Source organism: Gorilla gorilla, chromosome 6 (assembly GCF_029281585.2).
Source record: "Gorilla gorilla gorilla isolate KB3781 chromosome 6, NHGRI_mGorGor1-v2.1_pri, whole genome shotgun sequence".
NCBI classification, from domain to species: domain Eukaryota; kingdom Metazoa; phylum Chordata; class Mammalia; order Primates; family Hominidae; genus Gorilla; species Gorilla gorilla.
Window position 1 is genome coordinate 101,056,199 of NC_073230.2, and position 24,602 is coordinate 101,080,800.

Below are 24,602 nucleotides of genomic sequence, written 5' to 3' on the forward strand. Positions count from 1 at the left end.
CATTATACAATAGTAAAAGGCCTTGTCCAACAGGAAAATATCACAATCCTAAATGTATAAGCACCAAACACTAGAGCTCCCAACTGTATAAAACAATTACTAATAGCCATAAGAAATGAGATAGACAGCAACACAATAATAGTTGCGGTGGCGGTGGGGCTTCAGTACTCCACTGACAGCACTAGAGAGGTCATCAAGACAGAAAGTCAACAAAGAAACAATGGATTTAAACTATACCTTGGAGCAAATGGGCTTAACAAATATATACAGAACATTTCATTCAACATCTGCAGGATACACATTCTATCCCACAGCACATGGAACTTTCTCCAAGATAGACCATGTGATAGGCCATAAAATGAACCTCAATAAATTTAAGAAAATTGAAATTATATCAAGCACTCTCTCAGACTACATTGGAATAAAACTGGAAGTCAATTGCAAAAGGAATCTTCAAAACCATGCAAATACATGGAAATTAAATAACCTGCTCCTTAATGAGCATTGAGTCAAAAACAAAATGATGGAAATAAAAAATTTTTCAAACTGAACAACAATAATGACACAACCTATCAAAACCTCTCGGATACAGCAAAGGCGGTGCTAAAAGGAAAGTTCATAGCCCTAAATACCTATATCAAAAAGACTGAAAGAGTACAAACTGACGTTCTAAGGTCATGCCTCAAGGCACTAGAGAAACAAGAACAAATCAAACCCAGACCTAGCAGAAGAAAGAAAATCACTAAGATCAGAGCAGAATTAAATGAAATTGAAACAAAAAAAAATACAAAAGATAAATGAAACAAAAAGCTGGTTCTTTGAAAAAATAAATAAAATTGATAGACCATCAGCAAGATTAACCAAGAAAAGAAGATAGAAAATAACCTCACTAAGAAACAAAACGAGATATTACAACTGACACCACTGAAAACAAAAGATCGTTCAAGGCTACTATGAACACCTTTATGCATATAAACTAGAAAACCTAGATGAGATGGATAAATTCATGGAAAAATACAACCCTCCTAGCTTAAATCAGGAAGAATTAGATATGCTGAACAGACCAATAACAAGCAGCAATATTGAAATGATAATTTAAAAATTACCAACAAAAAAGAAGTTGAGGACCAGATGGATTCACAGAATTTTACCAGACATTCAAAGAATTGGTACCAATCCTTTTGACATTATTCCATAAGATAGAGAAAGAAGGAACCTTCCCTAATACATTCTATGAAGCCAGCATCACCCTCATACCAAAACCAGGAAAGGACATAATCAAAAAAGAAAACCACAGACCTATATTCTTGATGAACATAGATGCTAAAATCCTTAACAAAATACTAGCTAACTGAATCCAACAACATATCAAAAAGATAATCTATCATGATCAAGTGGGTTTCATACCAGGGATACAGGGATGCTTTAACATATGCAAGTCAATAAATGTGATACACCACATAAACAGAATTAAAAACACAAATCACATGATCATCTCAATAGATGCAGAAAAAGCATTCCACAAAATCCAGCACATCCCTTTATGATTAAAACTCTCAGCAAAATCGGCATACAAGGGACCTACCTTGATATAATAAAAGCCATCTATGACAAACCCACAGCCGACATAGTACTGAATGGGAAAAACTTAAAAGCATTCCCTCTGAGAACTGGAACAGGACAAAGATGTCCACTCTCACCACTCCTCTTCAACATAGTACTGGAAGTCCTAGCTACAGCAATAAGGAGAAAGAAATAAAGAGCATCCAAATCGGTAAAGGGAAAGTCAAACTGTCACTGTCTGCTGATGATATGATTGTTTACCTTGAAAACCCTGAGGAATCCTCCAGAAAGTTCCTATGATTGATAAAAGAATTCAGCAAAGGTTCTAGATACAACATTAATGTACACAAATCAGTAACTCTTCTATACACCAACAGCAACCAAGTGGAGAATCAAATCAAGAACTCAATCCCTTTTACAATAGCTGAAAAACAAAATAAAAATAAGTACTTAGGAATATACTCAACCAAGGAGTTGAAAGACCTTTACAAGGAAAACTACAAAACACTGCTGAAAGAAATCACAGATTACATGAACAAATGGAAACACATCCCATGCTCATGGATGGATAGAATCAATATTGTGAATAATGACCATACTACCAAAAGCAATCTACAAACTCAATGCAGTTCCCATCAAAATACCACCACCATTCTTCACAGAATTAGAAAAAAAATTCTAAAATTCATATGGAACCAAAAAAGAACCTGCATAGCCAAAGTAAGACTAAGCAAAAAGAACAAATTTGGAGACATCACCCTATCTGATTCCAAACTATACTATATGGCCCTAGTCACCAAAACAGTGTGGTACTGGTATTAAAATAGGCACACAGACCAGTGGAACAGAATAGAGAACCCAGAAATAAACCCAAACACTTACAGCCAACTGATCTACGACAAAGCAAACAAAAATATAAAGTGGGGAAAGGACACCCTTTTCAACAAATGATGCTGGGATAACTGGCTAGCCACAAGAAGGAGAATGAAATTGGATCCTCATCTCTCACCTTATACAAAAATCACTCAAGATGGATTAAGGACTAAAACCTAAGACCTGAAACTATAAAAACTCTGCAAGATACCTTTGGAAAAACCCTTCTAGATATTGGCTTAGGCAAGGATTTCATGACCATGAACTCAAAAGCAAATGCAACAAAAACAAAGATAAATAGCTGGGACCTAATTAAACTAAAGAGCTTTTGCACAGCAAAAGGAACAGTCAGCAGAGTAAAAAGACAACCCACAGAGGAGGAGAAAATCTTCACAACCTATATATCTGACAAAGGACTAATATCCAGAATCTACAAACAACTCAAACAAATCAGTATGAAAAAAACCAAACAATCCCATCAAAAAGTGGGCTACGGATACGAATAGACCATTCTCAAAAGAAGATATACAAATGGCAACAAACATATGAAAATGCGCAACATCACTAATGATCAGCAAAATGCAAATCAAATAACGATGTGATACCACCTTACTCCTGCGAGAATGGCCATAATAAAAAAATCAAAAAACAGTAGATGTTGGCGTGGATGCAGCAAACAGGGAACACTTCTACACTGCTGGTGGTAATATAAACTAGTACAGCCACTATGGAAAACAGCATGGAGATTCCTTAAGGAACTAAAAGTAGAACTACCATTTGATCCATCAATCCCACCACTGGGTATCTGCCCAGAGGAAAATAAGTTATTATTTGAAAAAGATACTTGCACACGCATGTTTATAGCAGCACAATTCACAACTGCAAAATCGTGGAACCAACCCAAATGCTCATCAATCAAGTGGATAAAGAAACTGTGTTATACAAGGAAGATTTGTTTTGAAGACACCTTGAGAACTGTCAGTATGTAACTACCTTAGTTCCCCCTTTTTTTTTTTTGAGACGGAATCTTGCTCTGTCACCCAGGCTGGGGTGCAGTGGCATGATCTCAGCTCACTGCAACCTCTGCCTCCCAGGTTCACGCCATTCTCCTGCCTCAGCCTCCTGAGTAGCGGGGACTACAGGCGCGTGCTACCATGCCTGGCTAATTTTTTTGTATTTTTAGGAGAGACGGGGTTTCACCGTGTTAGCCAGGATGGTCTCGATCTCCTGACCTCGTGATCCGCCCACCTCGGCCTCCCAAAGTGCTAGGATTACAGGTGTGAGCCACTGTGCCCGGCCTTAGTTCGCTAAATTTTCATCTTATATTCCACCCTGGGGATGAGAGGGAAAGGTGAAAAATTTGAATTCTTAACACTATCTGTAGTTTTTAGATTTAATAATCATCCCAGATTTTTTACTTTCAGCTAATCCCTTGCTTATATTTTCCAAGAATGCATGATAAGTTAGAGACAAATAAAAGCTCATTTTCTCAATTAAAAAAAACCGTGATATCTATCTATCTATCTATCTATCTATCTATCTATCTATCTATCTATCTATCTATGATGGAATACTACGCAGCCATAAAAAGGAATGCATTAACAGCATTTGTGATGACCTGGATGAGGCTGGAGACTATTATTCTAAGTGAAGTAACTCAGGAATGGAAAACCAAACATCATATATTCTCACTTATATGTGGGAGCTAAGCCATGAGGACGCAAAGGCATAAGAATGATACTGTGGACTTTGGGGACTTGTGGGGAAGAGTAGGAGGGGGTGAGGGATAACAGACAACAATATGGTGCAGTGTACACTGCTCAGGTGATGGGTGCTCCAAAATCTCACAAATCACCACTGAAGAACTTACTCATGTAATCAAATACCACCTGTACCCCAATAATTTATGGAAAAATAAAGAAGTATATAAAGATCATCATTCTAGTCAGGAAATAATCTTTCAAGCAGACCTTAGAAACATACATAGATGTCATTAATTATTATTTAATGCTGATGAGATTGTGGGAAATCCAGAATTCTCACACAGTATTGGTAACAGGATAAATTGTTACAACTCTTTAAAAGACATATTTTAAGAGTCATCAGATTTTTCAGATAATTTATTTGGATATCTCTGACAATTTACAATGAAAACGAAAGGAAAATTGATATGCATAAAATGTTATTTATCCTTTTTTATGAGAAAAAATGGAAAACAATCTAAATACTGAATTATAGTTTCAAAATCTCAGTAGACTATTTCAGACCTATTAAAGTTATTATAATGACTACAGCAATATGAATAAATGCTTTTGTTATTTTAAAAAACTAGATGCTAGGATTACAATTATGTTAAAAAGTGTATATTTACATAAAAGGTGTGTGTTTTTAAAATAATAAATACGAAAAATGCAACTGAAGCTTGTACCCTTTAATGATTTCTGATACTGGAACGAATATTTAGTACAAAGTAGTTTTGATCAGACAAACATTGCACAAGACATTCAATTTTAAATAAGATTTTAAAAAACATATCTCAAAATGTCACATACCTTTGGATATACTTCAAATATGGTGTATAGTCTATTACAGCAGGAAAACTGCCATCCAGCCCCTCTCCCTTTAGGCAGAAACTAAGACAATAGAAAATAAATATTTCCTATTAATATATAAAATTTTAAATGAAAGTTAAGTTTCATGAAAAATCTCTTGCCAGAGACGTTTCTCTCATCAAATGGCAAGTGAATTTTTTCGTTTGCAATTTAATTGTTACTTGTCAGAAATAAACGCCTGAATAAAATATTCTACCTTCAATACCAACAACAAGGCATTGTACAAATTAATACACTGTCAATGGGTTACATTAAACCAACAGTTAACATTCTTAATCCCAGTTTTTTTGTTTGTTTGTTTTTTCTTTTTTTTGAGAGGGAGTCTTGCTCTGTCACCCAGGCTGGAGTGCTGTGGCATGATCTTGGCTCACTGCAGCCTCTGCCTCCCGGGTTCCAGCGATTCTCCGCCTCAGCCTCCTGGGTAGCTGGGATTACAGGCACCCACTACCATGCCTGGGTAATTTTTGTATTTTTAGTAGAGACAGGGTTTCACCACGTTGGCCAGGCTGGTCTTGAACTCCTGACCTCAGGTGATCTGCCCGCCTCAGCCTCCTAAAGTGTTGGGATTACAGGTGAAAGCCACCGCGCCTGGCCTTGTTTTTTTAAAACAATAAAACAACAAACAAACAAAACAAGACTGTAACAAATTTAGACAGAGCTAGTGACGTGATTTAAAAAGTTAACATCCATAGAGGGATCAAAAAGACAACGTTCACATTCCATCTATCATGTTCATCCTCCACAATTAAGCTAATTAACCTAATACTAGCTTATTAAATTTTAATAAAGTTAGACTTGTCAAGTGACAAATATTTAGAAAAGTGCTTTACTATAAAAGATAACTTCAGTGAAAACGAACAGCATTATTTTTATCAAGACTCAAAAGTAGAATTTCATTTGTCTTATACTTATTTTGTTAATATTCCTGAATTTTCACATGTTATATTTCAATAAAAATATAATATTTCCTTCATTTCTTGTGTTTGAGTTTTCTTATAGACAAACCTTTTACTTTCAATATAATGTAAAATCTGGGATCGATTAAAGAAATGCAAAAAAAGTGTCTATAAATCTAAAAAGAACTTGTATTGCCCATTTTTAGCACTTGTTATTTTAGTGTAGAACCAGTTCATCTTGTTGATAATAAAAGTAAATTTTAACAATTTTTTTTAATATTCTCCATACATAACATAAGAGACATAAGATACCCAAGATAGCCTCTCAGGATCTTATCTCAACACGTGAGATAATGAGAATCTTTCTGGCTTTGAAACTACTTTAAGTCTATTTCTTTTCATTTTAAAGCAGTAGCTGAAAAATACTAAGAGATAAGATTCAAAGCCTTCCTTCATTAGGGAGGGGGCTGTTGGGGAATGGGACATAGTCTAAGTTTTCTTTTTATCCAAGCTACAGAGCAAGCCTATCAATTCATTAAGTTTCAGGCAGTCTCTTTTCTGAGAGCAAACTCATTTGGAAAACAAACTGATGTCATTTGAAAGAGAACAACATGAATCAAATAACAATATCCAACTGTGTGCTTTACTTAGAAAACTGAAAGAAAAAAATCATAACTAGAAACTATTAAGATATAGAATAATTTAAAAACTGAATGCATTTGGTTATATTAAGTACCTGAAATCAATAGCATTGAGTCCTAGAAGCATGCCAGCAAGCATATTTGCTTCTTCACCCAAGACAATTGCTCCATCTTCATAAAATCTCCTAAAAAATGAAATGGGTGAATATATAAAATATTAAAAATAAATGGAAGTTTGATCGAGAGAACTCATTTAGAGCCCAAACTATTGTAGGAAGAGCTAAATTTTATTTAATTTGTATTTTTTAAAAAAACATATTTCCATCACTGAAGTTTTGAAGATATTTAGACCAAAATAAAGAAACAAAACAACAACAAATCCCTGAAGAAACTAAAACCTGCCAATATAACAAAAAGAATTCTCTGTTTCCAGCTCTCCTAAAAAGAATCCCCCAAGTGAAGTCTTTCAATGGGTCTAGAGTGCCAGCATTTTTCTTTAATAGTGAAGCAATATAAATGTAAAGTGAAAGGTGGCAAATTCAGAGTCATCTGTATTTATCTATTTTCAAAATGAAGTAGACTTGAGTTCTAATAAATAAGATAAAAATAAGTTCTGTTTTTCTATAATTGCAAAGATTACTGAGTAAGTTAAGAATTTGGGAGGCATACTTGTTAGTAATTTATGGTAACCTTAATAGTGCAATCCTAATAAAGCAGATGGGCTACCAAGGTGGCTGCATATGAAAAAGAAAGTATTCAATATCTCCTTGACAAAAATGGGAATGTGAATGTATCTTTGTTAATTCCTGTAAAGTTTTCCATTTTAGTTATCATTAGTTTTTAAAATATTTTTGAAAGAAAAATCATAATGTGGCCCTAAGGCATTTTTCCAAAAATGAATGTAAAATCATTTAATTTACTTCTTTTAAAACGTAGTACTATGTAAAATCTAGTTTATATCAGTAACCAGGGATGATCACACTGCTATAAGTATTTATATTACATATAAGAGAGTGAACACCACTCTATACCACCCCATTAACTAAAATGAAACATTTTAGTAAATCAAAGGTCTTGCTCTTTTCAGTATTTCTGAGTTTATAAATTCTGCAAAAAATTTCAATATGCTCATAATCCTACCATCAATTTTGAATTGTTGTTCACAGCTTACTAAGTATTTTTACAAACATATTATTTGATACTTGCAAAAAAAACCCATAAATTAAAGGCAGAAGGAATCATTAGTTTCAAATTTACCATCAGGAAAAGTTTAAAACAATTTGCACGAGCTCATGTTAGATGAATTGCTTAAGAAGGCTGCCCAATTCTTCTTTAAGTCCTATATCTTCTATTAAATCTATGTTTCATAAAACAAAAATATTTTAAAAGAACTTAATGTATGGTATGGTTCATAAGGAATGTTAAATGAATAAAAAGTACAAAATGGAAAAAATAGACAACTATTTACTCTCTGACAGATGCAAGGCTGCAAACAAATACAGTGGGGAGACTGGTTGGAATAAATGTTTTTTATTTTCTTGGATCTACTGAAATTGCTTTTACTGATTTATATAAAAGGAGAAAAATGAAAACTTCTGGCCTAACAAAATTAGTAAAATAAATGGAAGGATTTTTTTACATATTCTACTGAGGTGTCCTGCAGAAAGGTAAAATATTTAGACAAATACGTATGTTTGAGACTTTGTCCCTGGTCCAATAACTAAGTTGGCTATTGGCAGAATATATTATTAACCCCTGGAAGAACTATGCTTCTAATGGTTTCAGACCACTAAATTCTATGAGACATATGAATTTGGAAAAGAATCTCGTTTTTTTGATACTGGCAATAACCCATTATTCCTAGTACTTCTTATATAAGAAAAGATCTACTTTTTTTATTCCTCATCTTGAACCTACCATTGTTTAAAAAATACTAAAATTCTAAAAATTCTAAAAATCAGCTCAAAACTATTCTTGCTTGCTTTCTAATGGCACCTTTGTACTAGGGAGTGTTGAAGAACACCATGGCAAAAAATTAACTGGTTTGAGAAACTTTTTAAAATCTAAAGGTCTTTTATGTGTGTGCATATAATAATGTTTTAATGAGTTTTTCACTTTAGTTTTACTCATTAGTAAACAAGTAAATTTTCTAAGCGAATGATTTAAGATAAGTAAAATGGTTGTTATATGTAAAATCAATAATTCCACTGAAAAAAATCATATCTTAAGTGTAAGATATTATTTAATATAACAGCAAAAGAGGAAAGGAAAAATGGAAGAGGAAGGGCTAGTTAAGAGGATTGCCCATTATATGCTGAACTTTTAAATTATTAGTGCTGGTTAAGAAAAACATTATTTTTCAGAAGATGTACTTCTGAGCTTAAGATAAGCTCTGTGGCTTTGCAGGCCACAGAACATTAACAATAATAATAACACTTATTGAGTGGCAGGCATAGTAATAACTTTACATGAGTCATCTTCTTAACTTTGCCGCTACATATTATTCTCCAGAGAGATTAAGCAACTTGTCCAAGAAAGACACAGCTAGAGTAGGGAAACCAGGATCTGACTCCAGGAAATGTGACAGCCACAGAGCCTTCTGGCTAATGTAATAAGAAATCATTTCAATGTTTTAAGTAGGAGCTGACATAATCTCTTTTACTTTTAAGATCAGCTGGAAGCTAGATGGCTACTGAAAGGGGGCAAACTGGAAGGTCAGGAGGCCAATAGGTGAGCCTTAGGCAACAGATAAAAGAGGTCTAGATGACTGTAAGAGCCATGGAGATAAAGGTAAATAAATAGATTCAAAATAGATTTGGAGGTAGGATCAATAAGACTTGCTTATGGATTAATTACAAGGAATGAGGGAGAAAGAGGAATCAGGCATGACTTTTAGATTCTCGCTTAATCAACTATGTAGGTGGGCAGTGATAACATTTGCTAAGAAAGGGTGAACAGAGTTACAGGGGAAAAAATTAGTATATCTGAACTATCTAGCTAGTTAAACGTGGTATCATGGTCATATGGATGGTATTTCAAGCCAGGGGAATGGACGAAACTCCAGGAAGAGAGAATACAGAGAAAAATGAACAGAGGAAAAAAAGCAGAAAATGCAGGACTGAGCCCAGAGAATATGAACAGTCAGATGTTGTTAAGTGGAAAAGATGACAGAAAAAGAGACAGAGCAATTAAGGAAAAGCCATGGAATGTTGTATAACTTCAACGTGAAGAGATTTTTTCAAGAACGATGAAGTAGTCAACTTCTACTGGAAGTAGCTGGGAGATGGAGTACAGTGTGGACAGAGAAATATCCATTACATTGGGTAGCTTGTAGATTATTGGTATTCTTTTAAAAATTCTTGGTGGACTGATGAGGGGCAGAAGCCAGACGAGTGGGTAAGAGAGTGACTCTAAAGTAAGAAAATGATGACAGTGTGAAGAAGTGCTTTGGAGAAGTCTGGTGATGAAGTGTAATCATGAAATTAGCATTGGTAGAGGGGAATTATAGGTTCAATGGAGAATCTTTTTTTTTAAGGTAGGAGGTACCGGTATATGTTCTATAAGAGTAGGATTGATCCAGCAGTAGTAAAGAGACTGAGGATGAGGAGACAGAAAGTTGGTAACTAAAGGAAGAGGGGAATCATATGCTACCTGGTCTTTTGTGACTGGCTTCTTTGCTAAGCTTAGCAGGTTTTCAAGGTTCATCCATGTGGCAGCATGGATCAGTACTACATTTCTTTTTATGCCTGAATAACATTCCGCTGTATGGATATAGACACACATGCATCTAGGAGTCATGTGCTGGGTCATATGGTAACTCTATGTTTAACCTTTTGAAAAATTGCCAGACTGTTTTTCAAAGTGACTGCACAATTTTCTTTTCCCACCAGCAATGTATGAAAGATTCAGTTTTTCAAAATCCTCACCAAGATTTGTTATTAAGTGATCTTTTGAACATATCCATCCTAGTTAGTATGCAGTGTTATTTCATTGTGGTTTTGCATTTCCCTGATGGCTAATGATGTCAAACAACATTTTAGTGTTTATTAGGCATCTGTATACCCACCTTGGAGAAGTGTCTATTCAGATTCATTGCCCATTTTTAAATGAGTTGTCTTTTTATTACTGAGTTGTAAAAGTTCTTCATATACATTGTAGATACAAAACCCTTATCGCAGGGGTCCCCACACACTGGGCCATGAACCAGAACCTGTCCATGGCCTGTTAGGAACTGGAGCTGCAGGACAGGAGGTGAGTGGTGGGCCAGTGAACATTATCAACTAAGCTCCGACTCCTTCACTCAGGCATTAGATTCTCACAGGAGTAAGAACCCTACTGTGAACTGCACATGTTAAAGATCTAGGTTGCATGCTCCTTATGATACTCTAACTAATGCCTGATGATCTGAGGTGGAACAGTTTCATCCTGAAACCATTCCCTGCCACCACGGTCCGTGGAAACACTGTCTTCCACAAAACCAGTCCCTGTTGCCAAAAAGGTTGGGGACCGCTGCCTTATCAGATTATGATCTGTAAAAATTGTCTCCTGTTTGTCATCTTTTCACCTTCTTTATGGTGTCCTCTGAAACACAAAGTTTTAATTTTTATTATGTTCAATTTATCTTCTATCTTAATAGTGTAAAACTTCAATACATACTTGCAGGGAGACCCCTTGAAACTATTGCTACAGAATAAAAGATGAAATGCTCCTAATTATTGTAAATACAAAATTCCATGCAGGATTGTGTAAAGACAATGCCAGGGTGGACTGCCAGAATGAGCCAACGGCACATGATGTGCTTCCCCCTGCAGAGAGCCTATGAATGGACATACAGTCAGGGAGGTTTCACATCATCAAGATTCCCATCCCAGAAAAGCAGATGTTCATAGCTCTAGGAATGGAATGTGACCTTTGTGGAGAGCCTATAAACAGACGCATGGGGGGCGCCTGTCCATATGGATAAGATAGGGCTATAAACGCCCTCATCTTGCCATGGCTCTTCTACGCCTCTTTAGGGTTAAGGCATACTCCTTTCTGAGAATTTCTGGTCTAACTGGTTGTCTAGCTTCACATCCTGTTTCCATGGATAGTTTGTAACCAGCTTTTGTTGCAATTGTTACTGCTGATTAATATCTTGTTAATCATAGGTTATGGAAAGATTGTGTTTCTGTTTTAAGGCTCTGTTAGAAATTATATGCACATTATACTGTAAATTCTTATCTCTGTATACTGTACTTCTCCATACAAATGTACTGTACTTCTACATACAAATGTTATGTTAAAGAATTACTTCATCCCCATGTGACCATCTCACCTCATAATCAAATGACCCTAAATCCCTCACTAACCTACCCCCGCCCTCACTAAACGTAATAATAAATGCTGGTATATCTAGTGCATTGTTGGCACCACGGGACCAGAAGGCAGTGACCCCCCTGGACCCAGCTTTCACTATCTTGTGTGTGTCTGTTATTTCTCAACCTGCTGATCCGCCTAACAACAGAGAGCCCCGTTGCATTGCAGGCTGCTGGCCAGATCCCGCAATATCTGGCGCCCAACATGGCCTTCTTTGTTCCTTGGCTCAGTGCACTCCAAGTGCCGTTCGTGACAACTAGTCTTCAGTCTCGAAGGTAAGGTCTCCAAGTACGCTTTTTCCAACTCTCCCCTCTTTTCAGGTTTTATTATTTCTTTTCCTTTACTGATTTTGGGTTTACTTTGCTATTTCTTTTCTAGTTCTTTAAGATGTATCATTAAGTAGTTTTTTCAAGTTTTTCTACTTTTTTGATTGAAGCACTTCTTGCTATAAACATTCTAAGTACTGCTTTTGATGAATACCACAGGTTTTGATATGTTGTGTTTCCATGTGCGTTTGTTTTTCTTTGTTTTTTTTTATTTTCTTCTTAAATTTTGCACTGACCCACTAGTTATTTGAGAGAATATTATTTAATTTCCATGTGTTTGCATAGTTTCCAAAATTTCTCTGTTATTGATTTCTAGTTTTACCGCCTTGTAGTCAGAAAAGTTATTTAATATAATTTCAATAATTTTGGAATTTTTAAGGCTAGCTTTGTGACATAACATACCCTTCAAAATGATCCATGGGCTGAGGAGAAGAATGTGAATTCTGCAGTCATTGGATAAAATATTCTGTGCAACATCTATTAGGTCCATTTGGTCTATAGTCCACCTTCAACCCGATGTTTCATTGTTGATTTTCTGTCTGTATGATCTTTCCAATGCTGAAATGTGGTGTTGAAATCCCCAGCTATTATTTTATTGAGGTCTAGCTCTCTCTTTAGCTCTAATAATATTTGCTTTATATAATCTGTGTGCTCCATTGTTGGGTGCACATGTATTTACAATTGTTATATTCTCTTGCTGAGCTGACCCCTTTATCATTATATTCTGACATTTGCCTCTTTTAACAGTTTTTGTCTTAAAATCTGTTTTGTCTGATATAAATATAGACAACTTTTTTTCTATGTTTGGTTCCATTGGCATGGAATATCTTTTTCCATCCTTCTATTTTTAGTGGATGTATGTCTTTATAGCTGAAATATGTTTCTTGTAGGCAACATAATTTTGGGGCCTTGGTTTTCTTCATCCATTTCTCCTCTTTATGTCTTTTGATTGGAGAGTTTAGTCCATTTTCATTCAATGTTATTATTGATAAATAGGAATTGACTCCTGCCACTTTTTAATTTGTTTTCTGGTTGTTTTGTGATGTTTTCTTCCTTCTTGTCTTTATTTTAATGAAGGATATTTTTATTGTGATAAACCTTAATTTTTTGTTTTATATTTTGTGTATATCTCTGTCTGTCTGGAATTGGTCACTGACATCTTATATAGTTCATTTGGTGAGATCATATTTTCCTGGATGGTCTTGATGCCTGTGGATGTCCATTGTTTTTTTTTTCTTGGCATTGAAGAGTTAGATATTGATTGTAATTTTTGCAGTCTTGGATTGTTTATACATGTCCTTGGCAAGTTTTTCCAAGTATTAAAAAGGACCTGGGTGTTGGGACCTTAGTCTTTGGTCACTGTAGCCACGTAGGCATTAGGAAGCACCCCATGCACAAAAATACTGTGGCTCTTTCAGACTTATACAGGTACTGTCTTAGTGCTCTTAGGTAAGATATGGGAAAATGTCCTGGGATATCAGGTGGAAACGCTTGTTCTTTTCCTTTACTTCCCCCCAACCAAACAAAGTGTCTGTCTCTCTGTGCTGAGCTGCCTGGACCTGGGGTATGGGTGACACATGCACCCCTGTGAGCACCAGTATTGGGACTGTGCTGAGTCAGATCCAAAGCCAGCACAACACTTGGTCTTGCCCAAGGCTTAAGGTGGCTACTGCCTGGCTACCACTTACGTTTTCTCAAGGCCCAAGGGCTCTACAATCAGCAGATGGCAAATTCCACCAGGTCTGTGTCCTTCCCTTCAGGGACATGAATTGTCTTCAGCCCTGGTTGGGTCCAGAGATGCCATCTGATAGACAGAACCTCATGAAAGGAAGCATGGGAATCTACCTGGTGCTCTATTCTACTGTGGCTGAGCTGGCATGCACGCTGTAAGACAAAGTCCTTTCCACTCTTCCTCCCTTTTTCCTCAAGCAGAAGAGTCTCTTCCCATGGCCACCACCATCCCAGGTCTGTGGCAATTACTGCCTGGTTACTGCCAATGTTCACTAAGGGGCCACTGAATCCTGCCTGGTCTGATTCTCTCTCTTCAGGTCAGCAGGCTCTCCTCTCACCTAGGGCAGGCCCAGAAATGCTGTCCAAGAGCCAGGGCCTAGAATTGGGGACCCCATGAACCTACTTGTTTCTCTACATCACTGTGGCTGAGCTAGGAACTAATCTCTAAGACAAAGTCCCCTGCATTCATTCTCTGTTTTTCAACCAGAAGGAGTCTCTCCCCATGGTTCCCACAGATGAGAATGTGCAGGGTCACTCCTGAAGCCAGCATGGCCCTGGGTCTCACTCAAGGCCTGTGGTGAGAACTGCCTGGGTACCACTGATGTTTACTGAAGGCCCAAGGGCTCTTAAGTCTGCAAATGATAAATCTTGCTGGGACTGGATCTTTCCTTTCAAGGCAATGGGTACCCTTCTGGCCCAGGCTGTCTAGAAATGTCAACCAGGAGCTAGGGCCTGGAATGGGGGCCTCAAAGACTGTTCCTGATACCCTATTCTTCTGTAGCTATGCTGACGTCCAAGTTTCAATACAAAGTCCTCTTTACTCTCCCCTCTCCTCTCCTTAGGTGGAGGGAAGGAGTCTCTTCCAGAACTGCAAACTGTGCTGCCTGTGTTTGGGGCAGCGATGATGCAAGCACTCTCTTGGCTACACTAGCTGGTGTTTCAATAGGTCATCTCCACCCAATATCCACTAACTTCAAGCCCAGCACATCACCAGGACTTGTCCAGGAATTGAAGTCTCTTTGGCCTAGACTGCTTTTTAAATTTATTTAAGACCCCCGAGAACTTTAGCCCATACTGGTAGGTCTTGCCTGAACTCAGGCTCCTACCACTGAAATGGAGAATTTGCCTCTGGCTAGAGAAGTTCCCTCTGTAGGCACTGGCTGAGTTATGCCCTGTGTTGCTTTCTGCTGTGACAGGGCAGTACTGAGTTCCAACGTCAAGTCGCACAATTACTGTTTGCTGCCTCCCCTGAATGTACAGATTTTCTTTCCATACCACTCAGCCATTGCTGGGGGATGAAGGAGGGCTGGTGTAGGTGATTCAAGATTGTCTTTCCCTCTTCAGTGCCTCTTTCCTTAATATAATGTTAAAACCACACACTGCGATTGCATTCCTGATTTTTGGTTCTTCTGGAGGTGCTTTTTTTTGTGCGGATAGTTCTTCAATTTGGTGTTCCTATAGGGAGGACAATTGTTGGAGCCTTCTTTTCATCCATCTTGCCCCACTTTCCTCAGTTATTACATATTATTGGCCTTCCTCAAATAGTAAGTATTAAAATAGCATATTTTAATACATGGAAGTTATTATATTGAAAAATAGCAAACTTTAATAAGATAGACAGATTTTAAAAAAGGAAAAATGTCTTTGTGGATAGACAAGATGGACAAATTAATGAAAATAAAATTGGTGAAAAACAGCCTTCATGAATAGAAAAATTAAAGGGGTCAAAAGTAAAGAAGGCAAGTTTATTAGTCATTAGAGTCCCTGAAGAAAGAGAAGGAAGACCACATCACCTCCATCTGGAGATACGCGAAAATCTCATGAGGGGGTGACATTTGAACTTGCAACAGGAGGAACGACTACCAATTTTTTAGGTAGAAAAGATGTAGTAGGTAGCATAATGCCTTCTAAAATATATCCATGTCCTGACTTGTAAATATGCTACTGAAAATGAAAAAGGGACTTTGCAAATGGCATTAAATTAAATATCTAAAATGGATATTATCCCACCATATGGGTCTGATGTAATCAAGAACCCCAGAGAGAAGTGAGAGGATCAGCCTCAGAGAAGAAGATGTGACAAAAGAGGCAGAGGTTGAATTGTTGCAGGGCCACGAGCCAAGTAACGCATACATCTTCTAGAAACTGGAAGAGGCAAGAAATTAATTATCCCCTAGAATCTCAAGAGGAACTGCTGTCCTGCTGACCCATCTTAGACTTCTTCAGAATTGTAAAATAATAATTGGTATTGTTTTTAAGCCACTAAGTTTGTGATAGTTTGTTACAGGTAACAATAGGAAACTAACACAGATGGAGAAAGACATCCTAAGAATCTGAAAAATGCAAAACTTGATGTACAGCCTATTCAGAGAATGAGAGAAAGTTTGAAGTGTTTTGACTCTATGGTATTGCAGAAGAAGGTCTGGAGAAGAGATTTGTATAAATCAAAACAGGAAATGTTACTTAAAGCCAGACAAAGGATCTTGTATGAATTTTGTAGCAGATTTCTATCAAAGAAAATAATTCTAGCAGTAATCAGCTGCAAACACTGGAGTTATAAGACTAAGAAGATTTTTATATTCTATATAATTTTATTGTAATCTGGTCATATAAGCCCTTCACAAATGCTTAAATTAGATGAATAGAAGATAGGTTTAGTTAACTTTAATAATATTCTCTGCTATACTTTTTCCTTTGCTCATAACGATTCCTCATTTCCTCTTCTTTTATATAAAAATGAGCATAATGAATCATTATAATAAGAGTAGAAGTGTACTGTAATTTTTCCTAGGAAGCTTACCATATGGTATTTGTCTCTTTGTTACTTAATTTAACTTAATCTGTCAAATATCAGACTTGTAAGAGCTCATGTGTCTTACTCATTACAGGGTCATATTCTTTTAAGGATCTAATCCCAAAGAGACATGCATCCTCTTGATAAGATAAAGAATATTTTTATATGCCACAACTAAGAAATAAAAACTCAATACATGCTCAAGGAATAAAAGGTATTTTAAAATACTATTGCAGATTTTTTTTTCGTACTCTATCTTTGTTTTAGAAATTCATCTGGGAAAAAATGTAGCTAATCACAGATGCATGCAATTAGGTATTTAATTTCCCTACTCATAAGAATGAATAACTTAACAATTTCTCCAATGTAATTTACAAAAGTAAATAACATTGATACAAACATAAATAATCAAAGAAATACAAATAAGCACAATTGGATTACTAAAGTGAACTATTTAAAAAAGTATCTAATTTTAAAAATATCACATTAAAGGCCTTTTCTGCATCCATGAGATAATCATGTGGTTTTCGTCTTTGTTTCTGCTTATGTGCTAGATTACGTTTATTGATTTGCGTATGTTGAACCAGCCTTGCATCCCAGGGAGGTATTGATGGGACGTAACTCAAAATAATAAGAGATATTTATGACAAACCCATAGCCAATATCACACTGAACGGGCAAAAACTGGAAGCATTCCCTTTGAAAACTGGCACAAGACAGGGATGCCCTCTCTCACGACTCCTATTCAACATAGTGTCGGAATTTCTGGCCAGGGCAACCAGGCAAATGAAAAATAAAGGGTATTCAATCAGGAAAAGAGGAAGTCAAATTGTCCCTGTTTGCAGATGACATGATTGTATATTTAGAAAACCCTATCATCTCAGCCCAAAATCTCCTTAAGCTGATAAGCAACTTCAGCAAAGTCTCAGGATACAAAATCAATGTGCAAAAATCACAAGCATTCTTATACACCAATAACAGACAAACAGAGAGCCAAATCATGAGTGAACTCCCATTCACAATTGCTTCAAAGAGAATAAAATACCTAGGAATCCAACTTACAAGGGATGTGAAGGACCTCTTCAAGGAGAGGTCAACTGCTCAAGAAAATAAAAGAGGATACAAACAAATGGAAGAACATTCCATGCTCATGGATAGGAAGAATCAATATCCTGAAAATGGCCATACTGCCCAAGGTAATCTACAGATTCAATGCCATCCCCATCAAGCTACCAATGACTTTCTTCACAGAATTGGAAAAAACTACTTTAAAGTTCATATGGAATCAAAAAAGAGCCTGCATTGCCAAGACAATCCTAAGCCTAAAGAACAAAGCTGGAGGCCTCACACTACCTGACTTCAAACTATACTACAATGCTACAGTAACCAAAACAGCATGGTACTGGTACCAAAACAGATATATAGACCAATGGAACAGAACAGAGCCCTCAGAAATAATACCGCACATCTACAACCATCTGATCTTTGACAAACCTGACAAAAACCAGCAATGGGGAAAGGATTCCCTATTTAATAAATGGTGCTGGGAAAACTGGCTAGCCATATGTAGAAAGCTGAAACTGGATCTCTTCCTTACACCTTGTACAAAAATTAATTCAAGATGGATTAAAGACTTAAATGTTAGACCTAAAACCATAAAAACCCTAGAAGAAAACCTAGGCAGTACCATTCAGGACACAGGCATGGGCAAAGACTTCATGTCTAAACCACCAAAAGCAATGGCAACAAAAGCCAAAATTGACAAATGGGATCTAAGTAAACTAAAGAGCTTCTGCACAGCAAAAGAAACTACCATCAGAGTGAACAGGCAACCTACAGAATGGGAGAACATTTTTGCAATCTACTCATCTGACAAAGGGCTAACATCCAGAATCTACAAAGAACTCAAACCAATTTACAAGAAAAAAACAAACAACCCCAACAAAAAGTGGGCAAAGGATATGAACAGACACTTCTCAAAAGAAGACATTTATGCAGCCAACAGACACATGAAAAAATGCTCATTATCACTGGCCATCAGAGAAATGCAAATCAAAACCACAATGAGATACCATCTCACACCAGTTAGAATGGCGATTATTAAAAGGTCAGGAAACAACAGGTGCTGGAGAGGATGTGGAGAAATAGGAACACTTTTACACTGTTGGTGGGACTGTAAACTAGTTCAACCATTGTGGAAGTCAGTGTGGCGATTCCTCAAGGATCTAGAACTAGAAATACCATTTGACCCAGCCATCCCATTACTGGGTATATACCCAAAGGATTATAAATCATGCTGCTATAAAGACACATGCACACGTATGTTTATTGTGGCACTATTCACAATAGCAAAGACTTGGAACCAACCCAAATGTCCAACAATGATAGACTGGATTAAGAAAATGTGGCACATATACACCATAGAATACTATGCAGCCACAAAAAAGGATGAGTTCATGTCCTTTGTAGGGACATGGATGAAGCTGGAAACCATCATTCTCACCAAACTATCGCAAGGACATAAAACGAAACACCGCATGTTCTCACTTATAGGTGCGAATTGAACAATGAGAACACTTGGACACAGGAAGGAGAACGTCACACACCGGGGCCTGTTGTGAGGTGCGGGGAGTGGGGAGGGAAAGCATTAGGAGATATACCTAATGTAAATGACGAGTTAATGGGTGCAGCACACCAACATGCCACAAGTATACATATGTAACAAACCTGCACGTTGTGCACATGTACCCTAGAACTTAAAGTATAATAAAAAACAATCACATTAAAATTAGTATAAATATTTACTTCAAGGGCTTATAAAATGCACAGTTCTGTTAAATAAAATGGCTTTGACTAGCAAGAGTCATAAGCCTTTGTTTTTTATTGATATGAAAATTAATTTATTATTGTAATATTAATAATTCAAATGAATAATCATTTCTTTTCTATATTTTCAAAAAATCACTCAAAAACAAAAGTAAATTATCACAAAAATATTACTGAATAATATGTATTAAGTAAAATTTGAAAATTCGAAGTAATCTAATGTTAAGAGTGTTAAATCATAATCCACAAATACTATGAACTATTATACATGTAATTAAAATAATGATTATGAAGATCAGGTATAAAAAATAGAAGTGTCCTACTGTAGTGAAATGAAAATGGCAGATTATTTTGATTACTATGACAAGAAACCTGGCTGTATGTATGGATTTTAGGATGCCAAAATGAAATTCATTCAAGGTGGTAGAATTTTTTTTATTATTATTATTTTCTATTACAGATTCAGAAATAAAATTTTTTAACTAATGAAATTTCATTTAAATCACAAGTGATTATTTTTTTCACTGTGAAATTGAGATTTATCTTGAAAATTCTGGTTTGTAAAACTAAATATTAGTCATTTAAATATACAGAATATTGAAATAAACTTCCATCTTTAATAATCTAAATATATTTTAGACTTAGCTTTAAATTTAGAAACAATCCAAAATATTGAAATAATATCCTGAAATGTTTTTCTATAAAATACACAACTATCCCTGCTTTTAGGCATAGCATTATCCTGGTCTTATAACCTGCTTCCCTGAAATCTAGCAAAGAGTTCTTGGTATCCCCACGGCAGATGACATGGTTTCAGGGGACTCAGAGAGACAGGGTCTCACTCTGTCACCTAGGCTGGAGTAAAATGGTGTGATCAAGGCTCACTGTAGCCTTGACCTTCCAATCTCAAGCAATCCTCCCACTTCAGTCTCTTGAGTAGCTGAGAGTAGAGGCAGGCACTACCACACCCAGGTGGTTTTTAAATTTTTTTTTTTACAAATGGGATCCCACTATGTTGCCCAGGCTGGTCTCCAACTCCTGGGCTCAAATGGTTCTCCTGCTTCAGCCTCCCAAAGTGCTGGAATTACAGGCGTGAGCCACTATGCCTGGCCTTGAATTTAATGTTTTACTTTTATTATGATGTGTATGATTAAATGTTGGCAAAGATGCTTTATCATATTTGGACATTTTTCCTATATTCCAATTTCACTTTTTTTAAAATATTGGCTGATTTTTGTCAAATATTTTCAGCCCTTAACTATGTGTTTATAACATAACTGATTAATTTGGGTTAACAAGGCACCTGAAATAGGAAATATTTTTATATGAAATGCACAATCCTAGTCTTGTATTTATATCAGCTAAACCTTAGTTGAATATGGTGAATTACATTATTTAAACTCTCAATTCAGTGTAATTTTACTCATTTTTAATAATTAAACTAATAACTAAAATGTATTTATACAGCATATATATTATATTTGTCAACCTGTGACATTAGCCTAATGATGGATTGGTATTTTTCTGTAGGCTGTGAACATTTGCATAGCATTGGACATTTCTGTTCTTTGAAACTTAACTAAAATTCTCAAAAGAATCATATGGTAGTTATAACTTATTTACTAATGGGCATTTCTAAACAACCTCCTGATGGAGGATATTGTTATTACTGTATGTCTTGGTATTCTACATTTTTAAAAATTAACTATTTTTTGAATATTACCCATTTTCTCTAAATTTCCAAATATTTTAGTCTCTATTCTATTGTGATTATATATCCCTTCTTCTGACAGACATTTCTTTATTTTGGTTGAATTATTCTGTACTTATTAGGTATTTGTCTATTTTATTTATCTATTCAGGTCACTTTTAACTTCAATAGTTAAAAATCCATTAATTTTACTGTTTAGCTGAATTAATTGCATTCTCCTACTTTTATGTTTCATATTTTTGTGCTTAATTTGTTTCAATCTTTTATTTTTCTTGTTAAAAGGAATCCATTACTATTCGCATTATCATTGACAACTGTGAGAATCTGCAGAAAAAAACAATATGGAACTACAACTTCACGTTCTTGAGAAAAGCTTGCAGTGTAAGATGCGTTTGTTTGTGGTGCCTGAGGAAGAGAGGTTGGTGAAATTGGAGTTGGACTCAGTGAATCAGAAATAGTTTTAACTCTCCAGTGGAACACACAGTGAAGTTGTCAAGTCCCTTGATTTCTCAACGATACCAACTAGTTCAATAAGCAAAGAGAATATGCTTGTGCCTACTTGTTGCCCAATGAAAGAATCAAATAATTTCACTGATTCCAGCAGCAGAAAAAGAGAGTTGGTAGTGCTGAGCTGCTGAAGGTTCATTACTGCTTAGCCTTAAGAATGGAGGCCCCACTTGGTACTCTTCATAAGAGATGCCCCAACTTGTCAAAGGAGTTACGGTAATCTCCTTATTTTCTGTTGCACATTCTTCCCTCTGCTAATCTCAGTACACTCATATACTAACTTTCTTGCCTGTTAAGTGATCTCACATGTTTTGAAACCAAGTTCAGATAAACTCACAAGTGTGTTAAGGGGCCAGAATAGTTTAAAAGAAATACAATTACTTCATTATCTCACTTACATGTGAACTTTAAAATGTTGACCTTATAAAAGTAGAGACCAGAATAGTGGTTACCAGAGGCTGGGGGGTAGGGGCATGGGAGGTGTTGATCAAAGGTACAAAATTTCAGTTAGGGAAGAGGAATAAGATTTTGAGATCTACTGTACAGAATGGTGACAATAGTTAATAATAATATATTGTATATTTCAAAATTACTGAAAAAGTAGATTTTAAATGTCCTCAGTACAAAAAATGATAAGTATAAGAGGTGATAGATATGTTACTTAGCTTGATATAATCATTAAATGATAAATATATATCAAAACATCAAGTACAATTATTAATCAGGTAATTTTAAAAAAATTAAAAGGAAAGACAGGCAGAAGGAATTATTATTGCTGTGTTGAAGAAACAGAATGAACAAAAGATAAATTTTGTTTCTGGAATTTAAAAATGAGAGTTTCTTAATTTAAAAAATGTGATTATGTAAGACAAGACTTGGAAAGGCAAATAAAGGTAACATTTTACAGAAATAATAAAAAATGCAACGCTATAAAATAACTAATAATATCCCATGAAATACATAGAAAATATTCCAAAAGTTCAAACAGAACTCAAAGAAACACATGAGATGAGATCAGAGAGAGAGAGAGAGAGAGACAGAGAGACAGAGAGAGAGAGAGAGAATGTTAGAATAGGAGCATAACAGTGAGAAATAAGATCTAATTATTCATGTTATATTTAACTGCTTGCTCAATCTTAGAAAGGGCAATAAAAAATTTCAGAAATGCTAACCTAAATTCTGCAAAAATCTTCCTAACTAGACTTTAATATTTGTTTAAAAGTGTGTTTGTTTTGAGCTTGAGGGTATATAGTCCAAATGTAGTCCTCATGCTTTAGCTGGGTTAGTTTATTAGCCATTTCAGGGTGATCATATTATTTATTTGAATTTAGTTTGGTTCATCTATTTCTGTTTGAATTTTATTTATAGTATCTTTGCCATAATTATTGATTATTTTTGTTCTCTCACACTCTCTCATAAGTGAAATATTTACATGGTTCCAATTATCAGAAGCATACCATAATGATATTCAGAGAACTGACATGTTACCCCCTTCATTCTATTATTTTCACTATGTTCCCATCCACCTCTGCTTTCTGGCTTAGTATTCCCATTTTTGATTTTAGAGGAGCCACCAGAATGTTTTATTATCTCCTCCCATTTTTAAACACAACATATAGTTTTTTTATACTTTTATTTTACCTAAAAATAGCCTGTTACATATTATAATTATATATACAATTATAATGTAATCATACCATATTAACTTAAAATTTTCTTTTTTTTACAGTTATGTAGTACTCTGTGTCTGCATACATTTCTGATTTAGTCACTCTCCTTTGTTTTGACATTTAGCTAATTTTAAGTATTTAAAATATTATAGTTAAAATTAGCTATTTTAACTATTTAAAATATTATAGTTAAAATTAGCTAAATGTCCAAACACGAGGGCTCACGCCTGTAATCCTAGCACTTTGGGAGGCCAAGGCAGGTGGATCACGAGGTTAGGAGATCGAGACCATCCTGACTAACATGGTGAAACCCTGTCTCTACTAAAAATACAAAAAATTAGCAGGGCGTGGTGGCACGCGTCTGTAGTCCCAGCTACTCAGGAGGCTGAGTCAGGAGAATCATTTGAACCCAGGAGGTGGAGGCTGCAGTGAGCCAGAGCTCACCACTGCACTCTGGCCTGGGTGACAGAGTGAGATTCTGTCTAAAAAAAAAAGAAAAGAAAAAAAAAAGAAAATTATAATTATTGCACACACACACACACACACACACACACATATATATCCTATCTTCTGCTTAAATTTGTGATATCCTATCTTTTGCTTAGATTTGTGGAAGTGAAATTGCTTAGCCGTAAGACACTATGTAGATTTTTTGGATAAAACCAAAAATCCTTCTTTAGGAATGTGCAAACTGGCATTTCCTCAGAAGTTCATGGGAGTGCATTTTCTACATATCCTCACCACAGAGTGCTGTAATTCCTCCATCAGCCTGTCTCTCTCTCTCTCTCTCATCTTTCTATCTAAACTTGGCTAAAATGACATAAAAGAAATAATATCTCAGTTTATATTGATAGTTCCCTTATAATAAGAAAAGTTAAATAAATGTTCATATGTCTAAGAGCTTTTGACATATTCTTGTGAGTTGTCAGTTTACATCTCTGCCCTTATGTTTCTATCAAATTTTTAGTCTTTTCCTCTCAATTTGCATTAATTAAAAAAGTCTTTTATTGTTAAAATAAAGTTGCAAATATTTTCTCCCAGTTTTTCAATTGTATTTTGATGTTCCTATATGGTGTGTTTTTGCTTTGCAAAGTTTT

At 35.7% G+C, this 24,602-nt stretch overlaps 1 protein-coding gene across 6 annotated transcripts in view; it reads right to left on the reverse strand.

Moving 5' to 3' along the window:
- Positions 1-24,602, reverse strand: part of RUNDC3B (RUN domain containing 3B) — a 194,730-nt gene that overhangs the window by 77,762 nt on the left and 92,366 nt on the right. For all 6 annotated transcript variants that reach the window (XM_031013231.3, XM_055346846.1, XM_019031632.3 and 3 more), the window contains 2 exons: positions 6,681-6,770; positions 4,989-5,069 (listed from right to left, as the gene is read on the reverse strand). In XM_031013231.3, coding sequence (XP_030869091.1) covers positions 4,989-5,069; positions 6,681-6,770 — 171 coding nt within the window. The remainder of the gene's footprint in view (positions 1-4,988; positions 5,070-6,680; positions 6,771-24,602) is intronic.